The sequence below is a fragment of the Barbus barbus genome (genome assembly GCF_936440315.1).
Source record: "Barbus barbus genome assembly, chromosome: 3".
Classification (NCBI taxonomy): Eukaryota; Metazoa; Chordata; class Actinopteri; order Cypriniformes; family Cyprinidae; genus Barbus; species Barbus barbus.
In genome coordinates, this window is record NC_136731.1 from 17,850,484 (window position 1) to 17,870,599 (window position 20,116).

Sequence of the window (20,116 nt, forward strand, 5' to 3'; positions counted from 1 at the left end):
CAAGCAACAGAAAAGAATCACTACAGAAGATATACAAACACTATAGAAGTTGTTCATACGACTTAATTGTTCATACGAAGTCTTCTGAAACTATACGTTAGCCAACTGTAAGAAAAACCCCCAAAATTGATTCACTTCATCCTCCCCCAATCTCTTTTTTAGCATTTCTGTATATTATGCAATGTCACACTCAGGAACCAATGTCACTGTGCATTACTGATGTGTAAACCTAGCATGACTGGTCTTCACACAGTATATTTGAATTTACGCAATTGAGATTTGAATGCTGCGATGGTTTTAAGGTGCTTTTTTTTTTCTCTCTCATTTAAGCTCAACATTAAAATGACCAATTTATTGTATGGAAAATATTTTTCATTTCCATTCAGAATTTTGTGTTCATCCAAAGAAAGGAAATCACGATTGGCATGAGGGTTTGTAAACAATGCTAAAATTAAAGTTTGTGGGTGAACTACCCCATTAACATGCACTTTCAAATAAGCCCAGGGGGTTTTTTCTTGAACCGGTGGTGTACTATTTCTTCCAATCTCTCAATTTCTTCATCAGTGTAGCCCATCAGTAAAAGCTCCCAGCATCCTTCAGGCTTTGAGGATTTAGGTCACCTCCTCTGGAGTCGACGGCTCTATCTGTGGAGATCACAGGACGGATTTCCAATGGTGCAAAATCCCATATCCCTTCGTTACACCGTACGCTTCTAGCTCTATTTACATTTTTTAAGAGGTTTTATCTCCAACTACGAGTATCAGCAGTTTCACAGCATGGAATAAAAATAGAAACTTTCCCTCAGACCAAAAGCAAAACTTAAGAGAAGATGCAAAGCACTAAAAACCCACATACAAGGAAAGGCCAGCAAAACAAAAGAAGGGGAGCAGATTTCCAATACTTGTCCCGTTCTCATGTAGCGCTGACAGTCGGCAGCTAGAGGAAGCACACGTCTCCGTTTGTTTGGTTGCCATGGCAACCGTAGACTAGCCCTCACCCCCCAGGATGACCGTCGAGTTCGCCAAACATGTCACGTCTGTCAGCGGAAAATAGGGCGCCGTTTCCACAGCCCACCCCGCAACCCAGAATAATGGGTGGGGAAGAGAAAACCAAGAAGATGTTGCTTAAATCCTACATCTGAAGTACGGAGGGATTTCTGTTTGCCATCTGGGTTTTAAGAAGTGCTTTGAACTCAAGTTATAAGTTAGTAAATCTGTAATTCCCGTAATGCACATCACAGTTGTTGTCTCTTTGTTGGCAGGGAAAACAGTTGAAATGTTCTCATTGTTGAAAGGTTATTGAGCTGTTTGGTAGTTTTGTTATTTTTGTTGAATGTCAGGCCTAACAGAATGTCAAAATCATTTCATGAAAGATTGACAGGGCCGAAAACTTCCTAGGGCTGCATGTTTAACTGGAAGATAACTGCTAATGTGTGTAATGAACAATAGCACAGAAGAAAAACTTGCTGATAACCGAAAACAGTGCCAGCAGAGATTTACATTTATAGTCATGCATTTAGCAGTCGCTTCTATCGCAAATTGCTCTGCATAGAGGAATAAGTAAAAAGGTTAAAACATTAACCTAGATGTGAGGAGACTTAAAAACGAAAGCGGGAGAAGATGCGTTGGATATTTAGGTCAGAACATCTGTTTCGGGAGATGATTTCTGTAGAAATTGATTTAAAAGTAAGAGAAATGGACTTTAGGAAATGTTGATTGGTAAAGGGAACAATGCACAAACACAATGAATGAAGTGAGCTCCAAGCTTGACTAGTCCTTAAATCCTGGTTGGTTAGGTGACCTGCTCGTTATATATAATGCTTTGACAGAGTATCTCTTCTAAAAATTAGTTTGGAAACATTTTTTGACGAGAAAAGGGGCTTTAACGCAAATAAATGTGGTGTCACATGACAGAATTAGGCTATAGGCAGCATCCGTGTTCATGGTGTTGTTAATGTTAAAGCACCGTTTCCCTGTAGTTAAAGCGCATTAAATCATTCATATTATTAAATTGTATCTAAAATTATTTTATACATGGTAAGAAAGACGAGTTACCTCTCAAACATACTTATCTTAATTTAATGTTAGTAGGCTAGCCTGTTTACATGATTATTATTATTATTTTTTTTACAGTGCACAGTTCAGTTTAAATAGCCTGTAGTCCGTGCCTTTCAGCTTGACCACCATAACCCCGTGATATTATGCCAAGCACATTTTGTTTTACATGAACGTGAAGTACAAAAGTTTAAATTAATTCGTTTTGGCTTGTTAGCTTCTTATATTTTTATTCTTGCTTTGTTCCGAGTTCTTTCTACTGTTCAATTTTAAATGATTTGTTGTGGAGTGAGGGGAAATAAAATATTTTTTTTCATGTTTCTTCAATATTTTTGGCTGACTGTATTTTATTATGACATGAACAGGCTGCATTGTGGAGTCAGTAGGCTATGCTTAACTGCGCGTGAGGCGCCGGCACGATCGCTTGTGTTTTTTTTGTTTGTTTTTTTTTTTCTCCCTGGAAACAACTTGCACTAGCCTACTCCTTCATTTGTGGTCATATAAGAGTAAGACATTATTCCAAACTATTCAAAATATTTTTTATTTGTGTACATTCACAATAAAAAACAAAACGTACTTTTGTGAAATAAAGGAAAGAAACTAGAAAATAAACTTTCTCAAGACTGCATATAGGCTGCTAATTGTTGCAGGTTTGCTTTCCTTTTGTTTTAATTCATTATTTAGAAAAATATATTTTGCATATGGGCGTGTTTCTTTTATTTATTTATTTATATATATATATATATATATATATATATATATATATATATATATATATATATATATATATATATATATATATATATATATATATATATATATATAATAGCTTATGTTTTTCTCCGTTTGCAGAAGCGCTGCAGGTGCGTGAATCCTCACATTCATGTTGTTTATGCTGCTTTTTGCACATATAAAATGAATCCCTGGAAAACAAATTTAGGTTTTTGTAATGGGTCAAGCCGCCTATCAAGTTAAATTTAATTTAACAATCTTGTCGGTTAACGGTTAATATGGTTTAACGACCGTCGGTTAGGAGAAATAAAATAACCGGAATGAACATTCATATTTCCTATAAACGTTAATCAGAGAAATGATGATAATACAACTGCAACTGTTTATGATCATTGCTTGATTATCAACAGTGGCCTATCTATCTAGTCTATAACAAAGTACAAAAAAAAACAACAACTCGTGACACTTAATAAAAAATATTTTATTACAATTTAATAGGCTTTTTTTTTTTGTTTGTTTCAAATGGATGAAGAACAGCTAGCCTAGCCTGTAATTCACACAATAGGATAAATTATGTATGAAAACAGCTCAAGGGCAACATTTTTTTACGATACACCAAAACTTATGCGACAATTCGTTTTTTTTAGGCATGACGTCATGACACATATCTTTATCTTTTATGACGCATATCATATTTTTTAACACGTATCTCTTTGTCGATAACAAAACAGCACAAAATCTGGATGGAAACTTCATTAATGTTGTACAACTGTCTTGAAGTGGGAAAATATAGAAATTAAGCAGCCATAATTAAGTTGCAAAATTAGTAGTAGCTATAAGTAGCCATTCTTATTTATTGTATTCTTACTTGTGGAGTATTAAACTAAACTAAACTATTAATGATACAAAAAAAAGTTGACTCTTTAAAGAGTTTTTTGTTGTTGTTGTTGGATGCCTGGCCGTATGGGATTGGTCGGCAATGATCAGGCAGATAAAGTGGAATCTCCTTAGTTGGAAATAACAATGTAATATTCCAGTATTTCTGATGGATCATGTGATACTGGAGTAATGGCTAACAAAAACTCAGCACTGCATCACAGAAATAAATTATTTTAAAGTATATTAAAACGAGAAACCAATATTAGAAATTGCAATATTTCACAATATATTTTTTTCTGTATTTTTAATCAAATAAATACATCCTTAATGAGCATAAGAGACTCCATGTAAGAGCATTAAAAATCTTACTGATCCCAAAGTTTTGAACAGCAGTGTATATATGCGTGTGTCTTTTAGTTGATGGTTATATTTACAAATTTTTTTTATTTGAGGATTTCGGTATGTTTTCAGTTAAATGAAGGATTTTGGTTAGAAGTTTTTCAAAATGAATTCAAAGATTACATTTGTATAAGCTTGCCACGTATGCTTTAAATTAGATTTTAAATAAAATATTGTCATCGTATTGGACATCTATTTGTTACTACCCCATTTACCGAGTTAAGGTTGTTGGAGTTTCCTGGGAAAGTTCAGAAACAATCGGTGAGGTTTGATGTAGGGTTATCAGAGAAACCTAAAAAGCACTAAACTGTAATTATCTGTGGTTAAGTGTTGACAGGGCAGGTTTCGGTTAATTGTTTTGCCTTTTGTTTTGTTCTGTCATCCTTTGGTCTGGTTGGGTAACTTGTTGCTACTAGCTCTTGTCTAAGTAAAATTTGTGTATAAGTTTTGTGTAGAAAGGCTGTTGTGAGCTCAGACTTCAGAGCTGTTTTTTTGGCTTTGTAGACGGTTGATAAACGTTCTCCATATCAGAGAGAAGAACTCTGATTGTTTGGGTTTGGTTGGATTCATTCTGGTGAGAGCATCCACACAAGTCATTGGCGTTCTGTCTTCTTGTTTCTTTCATCCTACCCCTTTTTCTGCCTTTTTCTCTCTTTACTCCTCTACCTCTTCGATTGGTTTTGAGTCCAAACAAGGCCTGTTGCCCAGGGATTCTGTTCCATTGGCAGGCTTACAGAACGTTCAGACTTTGCTTGGACATTTTTTGACAGCCTAGCTCCGTTTGATGTCCAGTTCTGGAGGTGTTTCTGTTCCCCGAATTTAAGGGAATCATTTGTTTTGTCTAACAACATGCCAAAACATTCAGACAAACCAGCTGAGTTTTATGTTGGACTTGATGAAATGCATGCGGTGGTGAGAGAACAAGAGAACTGCATGGGATCGCTTGAAGTTCTTGAGCTGCTTTGTTAGTTTTGCGGAAGGCATGAGAAGATTTGAGGTGTTTTTACCTTAGAAGTACCAAACAAAATTAGACCAAGACGTCAGTGAAGTGAAAACGATCCCAGTTCTCTTTGCGCTCATACTTCTTCCTGTTCGTGGTCATGTTTTGTTTTTCCTAATTACGATTTTTATCTACTTCCTTTGTTGCCGCCTTTGTCTTCACAGTCTTATTCCTTGTCGTTGTCGCCCTCTTCCTCACCACCGTCTTCATTGTATTCTATCTACTTTTACATCTTTTCTTATCTTCATTATCTTCATCCTCAAAGTCTGCCATCTTTCTCTTTTTCCCGCTCATCTTTATCTTCTCCTGTTCTCCCCCATTACTTTCTCTTTGTTGCCATCTTGCGCTGCTTTGTCATCTTTCTCTTCCTCTTCAGTATTTTTTCTTTCATCTTCATAATTATCTTCAATGTTTTTGTCTTCCTTGTTCTCCTGTCATTTTTCTGACATTTTCATAGTTTTTTTAATGAAGTCCTCATTGCTCTACATAAAACAGATCTTCTCCTCTGAGCCGCTGTGTGTAATCATGTTTCATAATTCATGTTCTATGCTCCGAGTCTGGTTTGCTTTAAAGGAGACATGATAGAAAATGTAGAAATCTGATGTCTTGTTATGTCTCCAGGTATATCGGGAAGTCGGACTCCATCACCATCAGTGTGTGGAACCATAAGAAGATCCATAAGAAACAGGGAGCGGGATTCCTGGGATGCGTACGACTCCTCTCCAACTCCATTAACCAACTCAAGGACACGGGCTGTAAGTGTGTGCGCGTGTGTGTGTAAAACTGGCTCAGGCAGATTTCAAGTGTACTTGTGTGTGTATAATTGGCTCAGAGCCAGTATGTACTACAATTGCTGTGTGTGTTAAGTGGTCAACCTTTAAATAAAACTCGCCACAATGTTTTTGGACAATGATATGTCTTACTTTGGCTGAAGACCCCTGTCTGTCTCAGGTAGAAGATGTCCTGTTATTTGTGCGTCACTTTCCTGTTGGCTGCACAAGAACCTGTTTTTTTGCAGTATGTTTAGGGTGCGAGTCTGTCTGGCTGCGTTCCAGCCCCACTTTTGCGTTTAAGATCATTTTAAAGAAAATAGAAACCCTCCAGCGTGACCACTGTCCTGGATAAGCACAGGAAACCCGCAGCCGCTCCCACAGCTGGAAGTGATTCAGTTCACCATTTCCTGTTGCACCCCTTCTGTCTCTTTGCCATCATTCTTTCTCTATCTTTTCTCATTCTCTCTCTTCTAGGGCTGTGTATTGGCAAGAATCTGCCGATACGATACAGGGGTTGCGATACGATACATTGCGATATTGTAAGCAAAGCGATATATTGGGCTATTTCTTATTTTAGGAATAGGATATATTTTTAGGAAAGCTGTCATTAAGGACACACCACCATATGCAAACCTTAGCAATAAATAAGTTGTTTAACCAGAACACACTGGGATCTGCATTTGCAATAATCAGTCCCTGTAACATTTAACGTTATTGAACCACTTTTTGTGCAGTGCGAGTAAAGGGGGGAAATTCAAGTGCTTGCAGGATTCTTTAGTTAAATGTATATGTACAAAATCTATTTTTTTGTGGCGGAAACCACAAAAGCCCAAATGATGCCACACTGAAACGAGAACTGGAACAATTCTTTCATCCTCCATTACTGGCAGCAAACTATATTAACGCTAACATTGCGTGCCCTGATGCTAGTATTTCCTGTCACTGTTTAAGTTCAGAGATGAAGACTGCTCTCTAGCGGTCAGGATATGAACTCAAAACCAAACTGCCGCCATGAATCTTGTATGTTTTTTTTTTTTTTTTAAATATCGATATTCCATTTTTGGGAATTGATACAGTATCGCCAAATAAAATATTGCAATACTCGCGTGTATCGATATGTTCTTACAACCCTACTCTCTTCATCAGTCTCCCGTTCAGTCTGTCAGTAAGAAGCATGGTCTTAAATAGGAAATTATTTAATATAAAAAAAAAAGTTAAGAGCAAAATATTTTTTTTAATTTTTTTTAGCTAATGTAAATTCTCAGAAAATTCCCTATTCATTTATATATTTCCTCTTCCTATTTCTCTCAATCGTCCTCAACTTCTTTCTCTTTTTCCTTTTCTTTTGCTTGCTTTATATAGAAACATAAATTTCTATCTATCGAAATATAGATATTGAAATAGTCTATTTGTTATTGTAATATTGTTTTCCATAATTTATAAATTTCTGTATATTTGTATACATTTGGTAAATATGCAGAAATGAGTATCTAAATATATAAATATATCTAAATGTGTATATATATTTTATGTTTCTATACATTTCAATAATGTCTATCTATTTCAAGCAAATATATATATTATCAATTTTTTTTTTTTTTCAAGTTGAAGATAAATTTGTGAGCAGTGTGTGAAGTTTATATCTATATCAGATCAATTTTGGCTATTTTATATTATGATAAAATTATAAGCTGCACAATGTACCAGTGACCACTGTATCAATATCGGTCAATAGTACAGTTGTTTTTATTATTGTGATGAAAGTACATTAAATGCATGATGTACTAGTGACAGCTACATTATTAAATATTATTAGATAGTTTTCATTGTAAAAAAAAAAAGGGGGTTATCGTGACTGGTCTGATTAATTATTTTTATTAAAGTATTTTGTAATCATTTGAGCTTATTTTTGAATTGTCATTGTTCCCTATCAGTGTATCCCTAGTCTTTAGTAAAAGTTACATTCAGCCATAAAATCATGGTCCTCATTCTTTGCAGGTGTTTGACCATATGAAGAGGTTTACATGTGAGGTGGAGTGTGTTGGGATGGATGAACGCTCCTCCAGCCCTGTTTAGTCTAGCTGTGCATCCTGATCTGACTGTGTGTGTATCTATGTGAGAGCGAGAACAGATAGTGGCCTCTCTAATGTCTGCAGGCTACTTGTTATTCCTGTCTCCCTCTTTCCGGCAATGACAGAGAGCCCCAGCGTGTTTCTGGAAGCGTCTCACTCCTATCAGCACATCTACAGTCTGAGAGGAATAAAGCAGCCTCTGTATACACACACGCTGATACAGAGTGCTGCAGTGTATGTGACCTCACATGAAATGTGGAGCGTTTTAGGCTGTTTTTTAAGTCTCCGATGGTTTGCCGAGCGAGGAGGTCAGAGGTTATGACACGCAGGCTCTTTGGTTTCTCAACCTTTTTCTTTTTCCTGACACTTTTTTTTTGTTTGTTTGTTTGTTTTTTCCTCTTTCATTCATTTACAGATCAGCGTTTGGACCTGAACAAGTTGGGGCCCAATGACAGCGATACTGTGAGGGGACAGCTAGTAGGTGAGTCACAAGCTTTACTTGTTTCAAGGAATAGACCTGTCAGGAATTTGCCACATCTGCCATTTATCCCGTGAGTCACACCATCTTCAAAGCTTGTCGTTAATGATGGTTAAACCCACGCATTTAACTTCGACGCCCTAAAAATGTCCCGAGGTTGGGAGCTAAGGAGGAAAAACGTGCTCATTCTGTCTGATTTATCTGTTGTGTTTTGCTATTACTTTGTGGTTTTCTTTCATGCCGCATTTTTCCTTCATCAAGAAAGGGTTTGTGGGGTGCTGATGTATTTGCGCCCCGGGTTGCACGTCCCATGGCCACACCGCAGTTTTTACAAGCAGCCATTCATCAGAAGATGAATGCTTTCCCATGGCCGAGAGTTTCAAACAACCCTCTGATATGCCTGTATGCCACTGGTCTTAAACTCAATTCCTGGAGGGCCACAGCCCTGCACAGTTATCTCCAACCCTAATCAAACACACCTGATCCAGCTAATCAAGCTCTTCAGGATTACTAGAAACTTCCAAGCAGGTGTGATTTGGAGCTGCTTGGAACTAAATTCTGCAGCGCTGTGGCCCTCCAGGAATTGAGTTTGAGACCACTGCTGTATGTCCTCATGTCACGTCAAGATTTGTCTCATATGCGTTTTGATGAGTCACATGAATATAAGCAAGTAGTTATTAACCCCAACCCTAAAGCAAGCTTTACTATTACTATAGCTTATACTAAACACTTAGAACATACCCCTAACCCTAAATGTCTTTTTGCACACTATTTGCATAAAAACATGGTATATTTGTGTCTGCCGCCATTATTATTGGGTTGGGTTGTTTAATTGATATTTTTAAATGCATTATATTATTAAATGCATTTTTTTAATTTTTTAAAAATGCATTATTATTAAATGCATATTTTTATTTAAAAAAAATTATCCATGATTTATATCTGTATCTGCAAATATTGTTTTTTTACAATTTTTTTTTAGATCACTTTCTATTTAAAATGGATCAATTATAAAAAAAAATGCCTTATTTGTATGTGACCATATATATATTTTTTAAATTGATCTTTTTAATGCCTTATTTTATTAAATGCATTTTTTTTTTTTTATCCCTTGTGAACTTTTTTTTTTTTTTTTAATGACAAATTCTAAAACAGTCTCAATTGAGGTCCTGTTTTTTTTTTATTATTATTGATCAGTTTTCATATTGCATGGCTATATCCGTATCTAATAAAATTACACTTTTGTATGATGCATTTCAAAAACACATGCATACATACACCCCAAAATAGCAAAATATCTATGCTATGTGTGTCACTCATCTTGAACATTGCTGTCACATTGTCACACCCAAAACTATCACAGATGGGATTCATCTAACAGCCTATTTATGTGTGTTTGTATCGACAGTTAGTCTTCAGTCCAGGGACAGGATAGGCACCGGAGGGCCAGTCGTGGACTGCAGTCGTCTGTTTGACAATGACCTGCCTGATGGGTACGTGAAATAACTCTTTAAAAGCAACTAAATGAGTGCTTAAATATAAAACAGTGTTCAGTATTGGATCAACTGAACAGTAACAGCCAGCATTCTTATGCAACCCCTGTGTTTGTTCCTGCGCCATGTGCGTGTGTCTGTCTGTCTGTCTGTCTGTTTGTTCGTCTGTATGAATGTCTCTTTGTGCTCTTTCTGCAGCTGGGAGGAGAGGAGAACTGCATCTGGCCGGATCCAGTATCTGAATCATATCACACGCAGCACCCAATGGGAGAGACCTACCAGGTGGGGTCAGGTTTCCTTTGTAGTCCCAGTTCACTTTTTATAATCTATTTTATTTTTTTATACTTATACTTTTTATTTTATTTTATTTGATTTCTTTGTAGTTTCTTTACTTTTTATTAGTTTTATTTTGATTTTACTTTTTAGTAATTTTTTTTCTAATTTTATTTATTTTAGACAACCAAATGGTTTTGCAGACTGAAGCAAAGTCTTGTAGGATAAAGGCATTTTGACTTACCCCAAATTACTGTCCAGGTCATTGGGTTTGAGGTGGTTTTGCTGAATAGGACAGTGATTCTTGTGTATGTGTGTACCCGTGTGCCGCACAACAGGAAAATGTGCGTCGGCCACATCTGTCGTCTTTGCCATCTCAGACACTGACCCAAATTTATCCAGAATACAGCTGAAAGATATAAAGCCATGTCGGGGAGCATCCCCACTTCATGAATTTTTAAGGAAACACTCAACCATAAAGATCGAGAAACATTCCAGGCAACATTCCAAGACGAAGATCTAGAAAAAACGCTGGTCTGGACTCCGATTCCCAAACCCTTTGGTCTCTACGATCTACTTTTTTTTTTTTTTATATATTTTTTTTATTTTATTTGGGGAACTCTGCCCAGGACAGCATCTCCAACGTAAATGAATTTACCTCATATAATAGAAGGCGTGTGAAAATATTTTTTCATTGAGTGTATTTAGGGTGCAAAATAGGGGTTGAATGACTTCAGATTTTTCAAAGTTGCTGATGATGTCATTAATGAAGAATTAAGCCTGAAGTTTGAGCTGAGACTCGAACACCTTATTCACAGCTATGGCATTTGACACAGCACTGGCCACATGTCTATTGGCAGCGTCTCTCTACTAATAGTGAAGCTGTGCATTCTAGTTACTAAAAAATGCTATAACTTTTCAGTTTCTGAGCTATATTATTGAGAAATCAAAGAACAGTGTTGTCAATACTCCACGCTACTTAATGATTCTGTGTGCACGTGATCTGCACGTGATGTACGAGTTACTGTCTGTAGCCTATGTGTGTGTTACAATGCGGCAGCGCATTAGATTGGAATGGCGATTAACTTACCTGTACAATAAGCTGTTTAAAGCCTGCATTCTCCCGTTCAATTTTGAGCATCCAGATGGTATAATCACACGTCTTGTGGAGCGCTTTCAAAGTATGCATTTATTTGTCATTTTAACTGTTAAAAATCATAGCGTAAAATTTGACTTCAAAGATTTCTTATCCTGTTGCACCCTCTATAGGGCCGGCGAATAGTCAACCTCAAGCTTAAAGGGGTCATCGGATACCCATTTTCCACAAGTTGATATGATTCTTTAGGGTCTTAATTAAAGTCTATAACATACTTTGGTTAAAATTTCTCTATGGTAGTGTAAAACAACACCCTTTTTGACCTTGTCAAAAACAGCTCTGTTCACAGCAACCCGTTTTTTTGCATGTCCCTTTAAATGCTAATGAGCTCTGCTATGCCCGCCCCCTCTCTTCCATGGGGTGACGAGCCGTTCTCATGAGACTGTTAAAGGATTAGTTCACTTTAAAAAAAAACCTTTGCTGATAATTTACTCACCCCCATGTCATCCAAGATGTCCATGTCTTTCTTTCTTCAGTCGAAAAGAAATTAAGGTTTTTGATGAAAACATTTCTCCATATAATGGACTTCATTGGGACCCAAACGGTTCAAGGTCCAAATGACAGTTTCAGTGCAGCTTCAAAGGGCTTTAAACGATACCAGACGATGAATAAGGGTCTTATCCACGTAATTGCGTATTACGTGACGTCACGAACGCGCATCACAGAACAGAGCAAGGCGAGCGTTTGTGCTTATGAAACAAACTTTTTTATTTATTTTTGAAATGACCGATCGTTTCGCTAGATAACACCCTTATTCATCGTCCGGTATCGTTTAAAGCCCTTTGAAGCTGCACTGAAACTGTCATTTGGACCTTGAACCGTTTGGGTCCCAGTGAAGTCCATTATATTGAGAAATGTTTTCATCAAAAACCTTAATTTCTTTTCGACTGAAGAAAGAAAGACATGGACATCTTGGATGACATGGGGGTGAGTAAATTATCAGAAAAAGTTTTTTTAAAAGTGAACTAATCCTTTAACTTTAGCCGCATTTAGCTGCAGAATTTGTTAACTAGGACATTATTTGGAAAGGTGATTTGCAAAGATTCATTAAAAAAAAAAACTTATACTCTCTTCTTCTGGAGGTGAAGTGGAATCACGAATGATTAGTAGATAAAGTAGTAGATAAAATTAGTAGATATAATAGTAGATTGGGAGGCGCATTCGCTTCAAAAACAAAAGTAATCCACTGCATCTTCAGCGGCTCAGATGTCTGGAGTTAATGACGACTGCTATTTTCATTATTACATCCAACAACAGAACACCTCAATCGCTTAGGAGACATTCTTGTCTTCTACTGCTCCGGCAGTGAAACAATGAAGGACTGTCTACAGCTCACTCAGGGCGAGTCTACGGTAAGATGCTAGTGTCAATCTACAATCGTGGGAGGGGCCTGGGTCTGTGTGACATCGCTCAGCCAAGAAGCTGAGAATGGCTTGATTTGAGAAAGGGGGTTTGGATTTATCAAGATTTTTAAAAAACCACTGGGTGGATTTTTATCATTATAGGGATGTTGTGTACACACACTGCCAACACACACATTTATGTTCAAACAGCATGTAAAAGTAAATTTTGCATCCGATGACCCCTTTAAAGCGTCATGGCAGAGCATTAAAGTAGTTGGTGCGACCCCTAGTGCCTAAAATGCTAGCAATAAAATTAGCCAATCTGTACTCTATTTTATTCCAAAAACACCCATATACTCTTTTGCTTCTACTCTACTGCCTCTGTTTTTCTAGTCTTTCCTCTAGACTGTGGGGATTTGGTTCAATTCAGCCTTAAGCACGTTAGTGAGGTTAAATGTCGACACTGGGCAACTAGTCCTGGTGTGCAGCACACATTACAATTCACAGCCACGGAAGCTCTTGAAACATCATTTTGGTTCTGACGTTGCTTCCAAAGGCTCGGATGTGTTGAAACGGAGTGGAACAGAGGGAATATTGAACGCGAGTACAGGCTGTGTTTATGCGCTACGTGATTCAGCACTCTGTCCTCGTTTGGTGAGCTCGTGTTGCCAGCCACTTCACGGCTGAGCTGCTGTTGCACTTAGATGTTTCCATTTCACAATAACAGCACTTACGGTCAACCTGGGCAGCTGGAGACGGACAGAAATTCACTCCCTTGTTTGGAGAGGTTGCAGGTCTGCGACTTTGTCACGTTTAAAGTCACTCAGCTCCTCACGGCTCTGCTTGTCTGTGTTTGTCTACGGAGACCGCAGGGTGCTGACATTGTTACATTATTCATTTAGTATCCAAAGCAACTGTACATTTTGTACTACTGAGATTTGAGCATCACACCAAAAGATCACACTATTGTGTGCTTGGGTTTCCACAATTAATAGCTATTTGTATTGTTTTAATATGAATCTGTAACCCATCAGAGCAACCAAATTGTTACATGAACCTGCATAAACCAGCCTAAGATGATTTGCTGGTCTTAATCTGGCCTGTTGGCTGGTTTTAAAGGGATTTTTATTTTTATTTTGTCAAGCCAATCACCAACTTAGCCACTCTCTCTGGGAGACCATTTTAAACCAGTTAAGATCAGCAAACTAACATTTGGCTGGTTTAATTTTTATTTCTTTTGGCCGGCAAAGTCCAAACCATGTAGATAGGGCCATGGAAATGGACTTCATTTTGTAATTTCAGAAAGAAAAAAAACTCAATCTGGAAATTAGGTGTTTTCTAGAACAAGATGTTTACTAAGATTTTACTTGCACATTTAGCACACACTTTTATTCAAGGGACTCAAAACCTTGCGATCAAAACTGCCTGGGAATCGAATCCATGGCCTTAAAGGGATAGTTCACCCAAAATTTGATGTTTATCTGCTTACCCCAAGGGCATCCAAGATGTAGGTGACTTTGTTTCTTCAGTAGAATACAAAGATTTTTATCTCAAACCGTTGCAGTCTGTCCGTCATATAATGTCAGTCAATGGGACTCGCTTTGAGAGAGAAAAAAAAAAAAACACAGACAAAACCAAATTAAACCCTGTATGTTTGTATGTTTTGTTTTTTTTTTAACGCCGCGAGTCCAATTGACTGACATTATATGACTGACAGACTGCAGACTCGTTGGTTTTGTCTGTGTATGTTTTTTTTTTTTTTTCTCCAAGTATGTATCGCTGCAGCCTGGAGACCTGCAAGTGACTTACGCCGCAAATAGTCTGGGAGAGGGTAGGTTTAGAGTTGCGTTTGGTGTAGACTATATTAACAAATCCCACCCATTTGCAGTGGACCCGCCCATTTAGAACTGACTCCAACCTCCGTTTATACCAAACTCCGTGAGTCCCATTGACTGGCATTATATGACTGACAGACTGCAACGGTTTGAGTCAAAAATCTTAATTTGTGTTCTTCTGAAGGAACAAAGTCACCTACATCTTGGATGCCCTTGGGGTAAGCAGATAAACATCAAATTTTAATTTTTGTGTGAACTATCCCTTTAAAGTTGCTAGCGCCAAACCTTCCAATTATTTTAATGTAGTCTGTTGTCCCTCATGTACTAATTTCCTCTTTCACACTTACAGGCCTGCGTCTGAGTACTCGAGCCCCGGCCGGCCGCTCAGCTGCCTGGTGGATGAGAACACACCCATCATGACGCCCAACGGGGCAGCGGGCGTTCCTGCGGATGACCCACGGGTACAGGAGCGAAAAGTTCGCTCTCAGAGACACAGAAATTACATGAGCAGAACTCACCTACACACACCGCCCGACCTGCCCGAGGGATACGGTTCGTTCACACACACACACACCAGTTCTTCCATTAATACTGACCAGCTTGCCAAGGTCAAAAATACACCCTGCGCACACACACATGCACTTGTGCTGGAAATTTGTGCTGCAGTAGGAGTAATTAAAATGTCTCTTGAGCTGTAGAAAAAGAGCTCGTCTGAAATATCTCCGACGTGCCGTCAGCGCCAGCTGCAGGGTCAGACGGGTGACCTGGAAATCCCGCTATGTCTGTGTGTGTGTGTGTGTGTGTGTGTGTGTGTGTGTGTGTGTGTGAGTCCGTGGAGAGGGCAGAGGTTATAGACACAGGTTAAACAGAGCTCTGTGTGCTCTCTGCTCCGGTAGCTGAATGTGGGTCTGTAGACATGACATGCAAGTCAAGTTCATGTGTGGAACGGGGAATTTGAGATGGGCTGGGTGATATATCAGTACACATAAAAAATAAACCCATTCACTATCAATAATAAACTTTCAAGTATTTTTTTCTGATATTTAGCCCACATCTTGATCAAATGGTTTGTTGTGAGAGGCTAAAAAAGCATTAGCATGCCTATTATTAACATATTGGCTGTTTATTAGTACTTATAAAGCACATATTCTGCATGACCATATTCTACATCCCTAATCCTACACAATACCTAAACTTAACAATTACCTTCCGAACTATTAAGCAACAAATTAGGAATTTGTCGTAGTTGGTTAATATTGAGAACTGGATCTTAAAATAAAGTGACCAAATTTCATCTACGGTATTGTTTACTTTACATGCTCGCAAACATTTCACCATTTTATTTGGTAAAACTATCTGAAAATACACACAGAAACACAAAGATCTTCAGCATAAACCACTGGATTAAAAACTTGGTTTAACTTTAGTCACTGACTAAACTATATTACTATTGTATAGTAGAATGTACTTTTTAATGTAATAATAATGTATGTAATGTTTTAATAAATTGCATTATTATTTTAAGGATTATCATGCAACCAAGATATTTTTTTGTCCATGTTTTAATTAATACAGTATGTAATTCTTTAAATAAAAATGCAGTTTTGTTGTAAATTATGTTTTAAAAGATTGATTAAATTGTTAAAGTTCTACGAATTACTTTCTTTAGACAACATTTTTCATAATAACTTTGTATCAATTGATAAAACACATGGGTCTCTAAATTAAAAGGTAGTTTATTCTGTGGAGTTTACTTTAAAAATTTATTTTTACATTCGTGTGAAATGCACTTTCTTCCCTATTAATATTATGAATATCATGTTAAATATCAATTGATATGGGAGAAAATATATAGTGATAATATTGTGATTAATAGTGGTAATTATTTTATTTTTGGCCAGATCTCCCAGCCTTACTTTGAGAGTTTATTGAAGGTGATTTGGTTGAATATGTGACTTCATCTCCATCATTTAAATGATTCATGATGCTCTCTTCTCCTTTAACTCCAACACATTCATTAAAGAAAGAAGAGCCTTATATGGAAGGCTAACACGATCTTTGTGGTTTTGTTCACATCAAATAGAATGCAACTTCTTTTTTATTTTTATCCATTATTTTCTCCTAATGTGGATTAATTTGTGTGATGCGGTCATAGATTACAGAGATGGATCAGATGCAGTGAATCAAAGTGAAAGTGAAAGAATGAAAGTATCACTACTGTGCACGCTTAAACTTATAAACAATGATTGTATTTGAGCCTCTTGTTGTTTTTTCACATTGTGAATGACCGATGGTGCCCCCTGGTGTTTGTTCACAGAGCAAAGGACCACGCAGCAGGGTCAGGTGTACTTCCTGCACACGCAGACGGGCGTCAGCACATGGCACGACCCCAGAGTGCCCAGGTACCTCCTTTACCTTTTTACGCGTTATATTACTGTTCAAATTATTTCACTTGTTTAACTTCTATTTTACACTGGATTTGTTTGGAAACGTGTGCCTTGTCCTAACCAAATGCGACGCATTAAGTCATTTTTACAGACAAAATCACAACCTTAATGTGTAATATACAGCTATTGGTTTTTGACCAATGAGATATTACTATCAGCGAAAAATGCCTCTAAGCTCAGTGCTGTTAACTGGTTTGGGCAAAAACTGAGAAGACGTGAACTTGGAGTAACTTGGAAACATTATGCGGGAACCGTTTAGCCAGTATTTGTGTAGGCAAAGCTGCTTGTCATTTATCCGAGCGCATGAACGTGATTGAAAAAATTAGGTTTTCAGAGCTGACATTGAGCATTTTTGCAGTGCTCCACATTTTTTACTCTATTTGATGATATTTGGCAGAAGCCTGAAAGCAACATCCCTGAAGTTTTTGTCTCGGTTTTTGTTCTTTAACTTTGTCATTTTGATCTTTTGTATTGTCTGTTTTCTCACTTTGTTGTTGTTTTTTTTTTGTCTTCCCCTCCACATGTTTACTTGAACTTCAGTCTAAGCCTGTTAAAATGTAGATTTTATGAATACTAGGCATTTTCATTTCCTCTAATATCATTTCCACTATCAAATCATGATTATATGATAAATCATTTTCACAATAATATTGAATTTAAGTTTTGAAGTTTCTATATTACCAATATAATTATTTTTATAGTGGTATTTTAATAATTTAATTTATCTTAAAGACAAAGGTCAAATCTCTATATATATATATATATATATGTGTATATATATATATGTGTGTGTATGTATGTATGTGTGTAAATCGTTAATTTAATGATTACAATAATCATAATATGTATAATAATATTACTAAAATGCAACTGTAATCATTCCTCTCTGCCTCTCTCTGCAGGGATCTCAGTAATGTGAATTGTGAGGAGTTGGGCCCATTGCCTCCAGGCTGGGAGATAAGAAACACAGCCACCGGACGTGTGTACTTTGTGGACCACAACAACCGAACCACACAATTCACAGACCCGCGTCTCTCTGCTAACCTGCACCTCGTCCTAAAGTGAGTCAGACTCAACATCATCAGAAAGAACCAGGCCCCATTTAACCTAAAAACTACTAGAGACAAGAACTAGCCGTGCAGTGTGCATGATGTTGTGATATTGCTGAAGTTTCATCCCGTCATGTTTCACGTTTATTCCTACAGTCCCAGTCCGAATGGCTCCCGTGGTGCTGTTGAGCCTCAGAGCAGGTAAGGAATTAATCGGATTCTCTGCAGTCGGAGCATTTTATATCTATTTTATCTGTATGCGTGTGAGCTTGTGTGAGTCGTGTGAGCCAGAGGAATGCATTAATGGGGAGAGATCGAGTTTCCCTTTTCCTGTCCTAACAGATCAAAGGACGTGTCCCACATTCCGTCTTCCCACTTAATGTTCTTGCAGTAACCAGAATATTCGGTGGGGTACAGCACGCATGGGTGAAAACTCACAAGTCGGGGAATATAAATTCAAGTAGGCGTTGCACCTGCATAGTATCTTTTCCCAAAGCATCTACCTTTCAGCTGGGATGTTTGAACTGGGATAGATCAATATGGCTTTTTCAATGAGCACTGCCAATATTTAGACAATATTAAAAAAAAAAAAAGTTTAAGTTGGGCGAGCGTATCTGTCCGCACCCTGCACAAACGTAGACCGTGAACGGGTTGTTCAGCGCAGCTTCTCACATGTTGGATGAGAAACAAAACAGACTAACTTGTGACAAAACTGAAATGCTTCTTTTTGTAAATTAATAAAAAAAAAAAAAAAAACTTGCATGCACTTTTAAAAGCCAGAAGTAAATGTCAGTTCTGTACAGGATGATTATTTTTATTTTACCTTAATTACATTGACTTGATTTGATTTTAAAAGCGCCTGCTGTAGCATCTTTGTTTTACTCGTTGGACTAAACATTATTTGATTTAACATTTTGGAATAATTTATTTATATAGCCTACTTTGGTTTTATTTAGTTTCACTGGTAAAGACCTTTTTTTTTTTTTTTTTTTTTTACAGCAAATTTAAAAATGAAAACAAATGCTGATTAAGTAACATCTGTGTTTGGACTGTTGAATGTGTGATGGTGTTGTTTGGATTGTAGCTATGCAATTGTTGCCTTTAATTTGACATGGTTACAGTTCATGTTTTCATTTAAGACCAGTTTTATGTAGTTTCAACCCAATTTAAAAACAATGTCAGTGCCGTCTATGTTTCTATTGAATGTACCTAATGCGCAGTTACTGCCTTTAATTTCAGATGGTTACAGTTATTGTTTTCTGTAGCCAAAAGCCCGTTTGGCCTGTTAAATACCAAATAAACATCTTATGTATATTTTCATTCTTTCTTGTTTTTTGCTTAAAGAATAAAATCGGAAATCGGTATTGGAATCGGCCAGTTTGCTTGTAAAAAACAAAATCGGTATCGGAATCGGCCATGAAAAATCCTGATCGGTGCATCACTATTGCAGATAATAGAGCAACAAAAGCGTGCAATACACTACAATATAGCTTAAAATAATTATAAACTAGACAGAATCACAGTATGTTAATTACCTAGATTTCAATTTTATATCACATTGCCATGTTTTCCACACTGAGATACCAGACCTAAGTCCGAGCAGATCATTTGCATTGAGATGTCATCCGTCAAGCGAAGCAACTGTCAAGGCGAGTCTTGATGCAGTCTAAACGTTCCTGGCGCTGCAGTAGTCTCACTTTTGGAAAAGGCATCAGACAGTTTATGTGGATATCTGTCGAAACATCTGCCTTTTATCAGTGCAGAAAATCTCACCTCTCTGTCATCAGGCAAAAATCCTCTGTGCTGTGTGCTTTCCTCTCAACCTTGATGGGTTTATGATCTCACGATCAGTCGGTAATTTTAAGTGCGTGCTGGGAGCTTCGGATGGGTGGGTGATTGTGGCTGTGCGTGTGTGCATGTTCACTTGCTGCTGTCTTTTGATGGATCCACCCTCTTGATCCACAGCCAACATTTCAAGGATCACTAATGGTCACTAATGGCAAAAAAGTGTTCTAAAAATGTGCTAGCTAGGTGTTTCGGTAAATAACATGAAGCTTGTTATTAAAAAATATATTAAATAGTGCTGTCAAATGATTAATCGCATCCAAAATAAGTTTTTGTTTACATAATATG

The 20,116-nt window shown here is 37.3% G+C and overlaps 1 protein-coding gene across 1 annotated transcript in view; it reads left to right on the top strand.

Moving 5' to 3' along the window:
- Nucleotides 1-20,116, top strand: part of LOC306844440 (E3 ubiquitin-protein ligase SMURF2-like) — a 55,299-nt gene that overhangs the window by 19,532 nt on the left and 15,651 nt on the right. Inside the window, exons 4-11 of the mRNA XM_079376572.1 lie at nucleotides 5,686-5,819; nucleotides 8,325-8,390; nucleotides 9,796-9,880; nucleotides 10,079-10,162; nucleotides 14,837-15,039; nucleotides 16,805-16,889; nucleotides 17,837-17,995; nucleotides 18,140-18,184. Coding sequence (XP_079232698.1) covers nucleotides 5,686-5,819; nucleotides 8,325-8,390; nucleotides 9,796-9,880; nucleotides 10,079-10,162; nucleotides 14,837-15,039; nucleotides 16,805-16,889; nucleotides 17,837-17,995; nucleotides 18,140-18,184 — 861 coding nt within the window. The remainder of the gene's footprint in view (nucleotides 1-5,685; nucleotides 5,820-8,324; nucleotides 8,391-9,795; nucleotides 9,881-10,078; nucleotides 10,163-14,836; nucleotides 15,040-16,804; nucleotides 16,890-17,836; nucleotides 17,996-18,139; nucleotides 18,185-20,116) is intronic.